The 6,890-nt window shown below is 35.6% G+C and overlaps 1 protein-coding gene across 1 annotated transcript; it reads right to left on the reverse strand.

The window, feature by feature from the left end:
- Positions 1 to 1,502: 1,502 nt before the first annotated feature.
- Positions 1,503 to 2,872, reverse strand: LOC131439351 (uncharacterized). The gene is made up of 4 exons (XM_058610258.1): positions 2,586 to 2,872; positions 2,398 to 2,493; positions 1,697 to 1,896; positions 1,503 to 1,628 (listed from the first exon to the last, which is right to left on the reverse strand). The coding sequence occupies exons 1-4, from the start codon at positions 2,814 to 2,816 to the stop codon at positions 1,586 to 1,588; spliced, it is 570 nt and encodes a 189-aa protein (XP_058466241.1). The 5' UTR covers positions 2,817 to 2,872; the 3' UTR covers positions 1,503 to 1,585.
- Between the last annotated feature and the right edge of the window lie 4,018 nt (positions 2,873 to 6,890).

Consider the following 6,890-nt stretch of genomic DNA (forward strand, 5'->3'; position numbering starts at 1 on the left):
CTATCAGGAACGCTGTAAACTGATCGATCTACACCTGTTATCGGTTCGCCGAGATCTCTCCAGGGCAATATTCGTGGCAGATCTGTTGCAATGTTAGGCAAACTAAATTTAAACATTCATTCTCGAAATCTTCGATCTCATCAATTCCTGAGAATTCAAACCGCTCGCACTAATTATGGCTATAATGAACCTTTCTCCAGTGTATTCGATTTTACCCTGTCTCGCAATACCATAAAACAATTTTTTTAAACACAATCTCAAACAGTCCTTCCAACTCCAAGTTTAGTGCTCCCTTAGTAATTCTGCTGCAAGTTTAGTTTAGTGCTTCCTTAGTAACACTGCTTCCATTCTCTATCGATTATGCAACCAAGAATAATATTCACCATTAGGTTTGTTTCTAACATCCGCTCGACTCTCTCAATCCCCCGGCTGTCCACCATCTTCTTAGGAACTAACTAGATCTTTATGATGTTACTAATTCTTTTTGCATCCCTCCTTCTTAATTTTTTCACTATCTTTTAACCCCTTTCCACCCCTTCGAACCCCTTCGTAATTCCATTTACTACAATAATCACTTCTCTCTTTTTCTTTCCTGCATAGCTATTATTCCCCGCTCTCCGAGGGCCACTCTCTTTGATGTCGAGTCACCGTCCAGTCACTCTTGACCCTCTCCGGGAGTAATTTTACCTAAAACCCTTAGTATTAAGCAGTATATCTGTTGGATCTTTGTATTCTGTTGATATAAAAAGACGAGGAGGTTTTATGCCTGCTGGAGAGAGAGATTGTAAATTTCAGCTCCAGCGGGCTTTTCCCTGCTCCCAAATAAAATAAAAAAAGAAATGTATGAATTTATAGCGAACCTCCCGACTCAGAACTCCGGAGACCCCTAGTGTTATATACCATTGGACTCAGCTCGACGGACGACGGAGATCGGAAAATAGCTGTGTGTATGTATGTGCACTTGTCTTAACGCTCAATTTTCTCGGAGAAGGCTGAACATGGATCAAGTTCGAAGTTCAAATTGATGACTCTTCTAGTCCTGTAGATATAAAAGTATAAGTGAGGTAAACGATTTTTTTCTCCGATGGCTGAACCGATTTTGACAAGCTTTGACTCGTTTAAGAGATACTGGCCCTTATTATCGGTATCACTTCACGGTGAAAATCGAGTGAAGTGAATTTAGGTCCTTAGTATGGAAGTCGCTTCAAAGGCAAAAGTTATTATTTGGATGAACTTAATGCCATTATGAACATCACGCCACCAACATTTTGTTGAAAAAATTAGTTTTTTCCACCACAGTGATCACTTCACTATGCGTGATACCGGTAATAGGTAGAATCAAGTGAAGTGACATGTAAGTGAAGTGAATGTGAAAGTGGAAGTGAGAACGGTAATAAGGGCCACCATGTGTATACTCTTTTAGTCGCACCTTTTTTTTTTGCTATTGAACTTCTTTTAAACTAGTCAATCACAGTCACAATAAAACAGTATAACTGTAAAGCATGCAAACTGATTTTCATTTTTTATATTTCCTAATTGAAGTCTACAGCGATGTCTACTATTTGAAAATACTGATAACGCAAATTTATTCCAGTTGAGTAGAGTGAAGCCCCATAACTTGTGCTGATCTGAAAGGAATGATGGAAAAAATCTCGAAAAAAATCAATCGTTTGCAATGTGACTTGGTTACTATTACTTTCGAGGTACTCGCAATGTTTTAAGCTTCGATAGATAATGGAGTTTGTACAGTGTTCCCAGTAGATAGAGAGCGGCGATAACATTACGAACAAGTATAAAAGCTGTTTCTTCCTGGGAGATTTGGGTCATATTCGATAGCCATTTCCGGGTTTTTTCAAATGTTTGCAGATAGCAGAATGCCGTACGGACGATGATGGCCTACAAAGTGAAATCAAATGTTTCTTTTATCATTCTTCAAATAATATCAACCTGATAATTTACACTGAACATGCATTGCACAGATATTTGTTGATGTATAATCCACATAAATGTATAAAAATCAGTGTATAAACTGACTTTTTACATTGTAGGAGATGTGAAGTGATTTCCATTCCCATTCGTTGCCGGGAGTTACGAGTTCTAAAATATGAAAAGATTTTTGCAACGCTTCAAAGTACCGGGTAAAATTTCAAATCCGATTAATGAGTGCTGCTCAAAATAAGACAAATAAGATTCTACGCGTATGACAATTTTTTTGCACGACTTCTACAAACTAATTCTACCGATGTTTAAGGAAGTGTGGTCGGCGTTACATCGGCATGGGTTCAGTGAAGGAAAACGAAAAACGCTTCGAGAAATTAAGAGTAAGTAAGTGCCACTATTTCTGTTTGTTATCTTGTTTCAGTACAATTTTTTTTATAATTTCAAACCCAAACTCACCAATATCTTTTTATCTTTCAAATAGCGAATAAAATACTGAATCGGAATCCATAACAATCGCAACAAAAGCTCGCAACTCGCTGCATTCCAGAAGATCTGAAAAATAAAAATACAATCATCTTATTTTTTCTAACCGAGTCCGTTAAGCCCTGATGATGATAATGACCATTAAAACAACATCAGCTTACCCCAAAAGTGGTGAGTAAAAAATCCCGTGAAGTTTTAGTCTCGATGGTATTCCCTAGCCAAGTGGCGAAGATGATACTGGTGGCAGTGACAAACATTAATGAAGCAACATCCGGTTGTAAAACTTTCGATGTTTCAGCGTTTCGTCCGAAATGGTCCACTATGTTGAGCGAGCAGGCATGAGCGATTACGGGTACGAAAGCAATTAGAGTTTTCCGGAGAGCACGCTTCATCGTAAAAACTAGTAATCAATTTTTTTCCTGAAAAACTGTTTCGTTTAGCATGGCTGACTTTGACCAGCGGGAACTGGAAAATGTTGAAAACACGCTACAAATAATGTAAAATAATAAATAAAAGACACTCGCAAGCGTAAAACAACTAAATAATTATTTATTTTTCTGAGTTTGATAGTTTTAAACTTGGTAAAGTTGAACGGTTTGTATTTTATTCTTAGCTATCGTTATTCGCTCAATAGCAATAGGAAAAGTGATCAAAACAATTAATTATCTGTTCGGCTGTTGACAACTTACCAGTGATTGAGCTGGAATAATTTGAAAAAACACCTAAAATTGTTTTACAAACATCCTCTAAAATGAATAAAAGTATCACATACAATTTATGTGAATTAATCAAAACTTAAACAATCTACAGGAATTTCTAGTATGAAAAATTTGATTTTTAAAATGGCGAACAATGAGTCCTTAAAGCGTAAGGAGTTCAGAAATTATTCGAAAAATCTTCACTAAATCATAATTCATTCAAAGGTTGCAAAACAACATACAGTCCCGCATACGCATGGCTGCCAGATTGCTGACTAAACGCTGCCAGCTGGAACAATATGGCTGGCAGACATTCTGGTGACCGACTGCCTCACCGCTGCCAGATATACAACTCAAACGATACAACCGTTTCCACCAGGATTTTTCCAATCGGTTCTAAGGGAGACATGGTTGCCAGCTGTTTGCCATACCGCTGGCAGCCAGAGTGAACAGAACCGCAAGAAACCCGGTAATGATTCTTCTTTGCTTGTTTTGATTGCTTTATTCCTATTTCGGATGTGATAGGAAATGAAAGAAAATTTTCATGTTTACATTCTGGTATAATTTTGAATAAGTATCAAATTAGTGGTAACATGAATTGAAATGTGAACGAATTCACGACAATTAAGAGTTTCGATGTTGAAAGTTTCGAATCATTTACGAATCTAGTGGCACCGGTGGTCCAACGATAAAGTACCCCAGCACCGTCATATTACCCTAGAAGTGACGTCGAACAAACATTAAAACCTTACACTAAAACTCGTGAAGCTTTAGCTTTACCTAACTGGCTCCTGGGCTCGATACATATATCGAACAAGTGATGCCCGCTTTAAACATCCTTGGCTTCAGAAACATATCGGTTCTGCGATAAGATGATTAGCCTCAATATCTCGTACCAGAGCTTATACATTCACCACCAACTCGTTTCCATCGTTTCCATCGGATTGTTAGAAATGCTTGCAGCAAAGATGACTTACCAGCACCCACCGATCCGATGACACCAATAACTATTCCTTTCCGGAAGTCGGGAATGAGATTTTCATCATAACCAAAAACTTTGAAACCAATTCAGATTGCTCTTTCAGTGCATCAAATTGATCTGTATCATTTCGCATTGAGATAACAACATTCAGGGGTAGTTGCGTTTCAGATACAACAAGTTTTACCTTCTTCGAACTGTCTCCGTTTAGGCCGGACTCCTCGTGATAGTTATTGTATTATTATTTTGTAACTGTGCCTGCATAATATAACAAATTTTCGTAAGTCACATCGCTATCATCTCTGTGGAGATAATATAGAATATAGTGAACATTTGTATCGTTTTTTTCTTTTCATTTAACGACATACCTAAAATATTTCAGAAGTAATTCAAGGAAAACTGGTTGCGACAGCTGGGCTACAATGTCATTAAAGAAACAATGAATCCTAGAAAACTTTACTCGCACGAGAACGTATGAAAATGACTTCACCATCATGTGCAACGAAAAAACGAAAGTGAAAATTCGCGGGTCACTAGACGACGGCCGTTTTTTTTGTAATTTTGGATTTGACAGCCGTCACTGAATCGGTTTTGGTAGCCTTTTGGTGCACGTGGCTACCCAGGTAACCAAAACGCCATGCGGGGTGGTACAAACTCATATTCGTACACCTTTCGTGTATAACTTTATAATCAAATTATTATTATTATTATTATTATTTTTTTTTTTTACTTTTTACTTTTTTATTTATGACTTCTGGTCAGTCAGTATTTTTTTTTTTTTTACTTTTATAGTATAAACATTTTTAACAACAGAAAGTCGTGTCAAATAGTTTGCACAGCATTCGGATAGCTAGATAAAAATAAGATATTATCTGAAACATGGATTATTTAATAACAAACAAATGTGCACTTAGTTTTTGTTGAAAAATTATACAAATTCATATTCGTACAACGAATGAAATCATAGGGAAAATATTTTAATTGAGATTTTAGTATACAGTATGACATCCTTTACTATCATAAACTGCCTTCAAACGACGAGGGATGCTGTCTACTAGTTTTTTAGTGTATTAAATAGATATACTGTTCCATTCGTTGAGCAAATGCTTCTTTAGATTTGATGATTTCTAAACTTTTTATCTAAATGCTCCCATAAATTCTCAATTGGATTGATTTCGGGTGATTGTAGAGGAGTTTCTATAACGTTTTTACAGTTGTATAACAACCATGATCGGACACTGTAGGTATTCTTTAAACCCACTTTTCAACATTTGGTTTAAGATTTTCTCTCAATATATCTAAATACACTTTTTGATATATTAATACATCGATGAACACTCCCAATTCCATTGGCTGACGTACAACTCCATACTATAACCCCTCCACCGCCATACTTCACGGTAGCTTTTAGATTTTTTGGGTTCGATTCATCACTGGGTTTTCTCCATACGACCCGACGTCCATCAGAGCCAAAAATATTAAATTTTGATTCATCCATAAAAATAACATCGTACCATTCCACAGTGGTTTGAATCGACAAAAACGTGAACTTAATTCTCTAGCTGTTAAACCGTTGATCCGATATACATAGTTCTTTTGGAGAACTCATTCACAAAAATATACCTCATGATTTCACCACAATAAAAATTAGAGGGTTGTATTCAAGACACGACCGAGCACAATAACATTAAAAATGGAACGTTTCTAGGGTCTTCATAATATATACAAAAATAAAGAGATTATGATACACTAAACTAAAAACTTTTTCAATTGACTAATTACAAACTTGCTCTAGTATAAGCGCTTAGATTGTTGGCGAATGATAAAATTGACAATTAGATTCTTTCTTGATAATTAATTATATTCAATTTTGATCCCTTTCCACAATTTTTACATTGTTAAGATTTTGAATAACGTCCTTTAACTAGAATTCAAAGTTACTTGATACAAACAACCTAAAGATTTAAATCTGAACAAATGAAACTGTTTTATTCTATGATAATAATCTTCGAGAAACGTACAAACTTATTAATTTTATAAACAGTTAATCGATCCAAGAGAAGATTTCATTTATTTTAACGAAAAATGCTGTACCAGTAAACTCAGTAATAGTGTAATTTTATTAATCCTTCTTCAAAATCGTCGATAATCTTCGGAAAGTGCCGGTAAATAATATGGCAACAATACGAGGAAGAAAAATGTGGAACAGTCCGCATAAAATATTTAGTTACTTACATTGGTTTTCGCTTTGGCATATTAGGAATATACGGAATGGATACGCTACAAAATTCCGAAATTTTGTTAATATTGTAACTTGATGTTATTAACACATGAATGAACATTGTCATAGTTACAACGCGTGTAGCCATCACACGCTTATTGTTTTGAAGCAAATAATACTTGAACTGAAACTGGCGGTTAACCAAATTCTACGGGTTCCTATTCAAACGATACATGTAAAATCGCAGGTAAACTTACCAATAGTTTATCTTTGATACTATATGATATTGCATCTAATTGTACTGTATATGTGAGCCTGTGGAACTCATTTATACTACCAAACCGAGGAGGCCGCTTTTAGATAAGTTTCAGAATTTAATTTTGAATCTTTTGAAGCGTTTAATTCCTGGTGGGACAACAACTTGTTCAGTCACATTGTCACGTTTTGTTCGTATGGGAATGGAGATTTACGTATGCAAACCGATCCGTTGACAAATTAAAACATTTTTAAGCTTACAATATTGAAGCTTTGGAATCATTTAAATGAGGAAAATCCATTAACAAATCAT

The sequence above is a fragment of the Malaya genurostris genome, chromosome 3, assembly GCF_030247185.1.
Source record: "Malaya genurostris strain Urasoe2022 chromosome 3, Malgen_1.1, whole genome shotgun sequence".
Classification (NCBI taxonomy): Eukaryota; Metazoa; Arthropoda; class Insecta; order Diptera; family Culicidae; genus Malaya; species Malaya genurostris.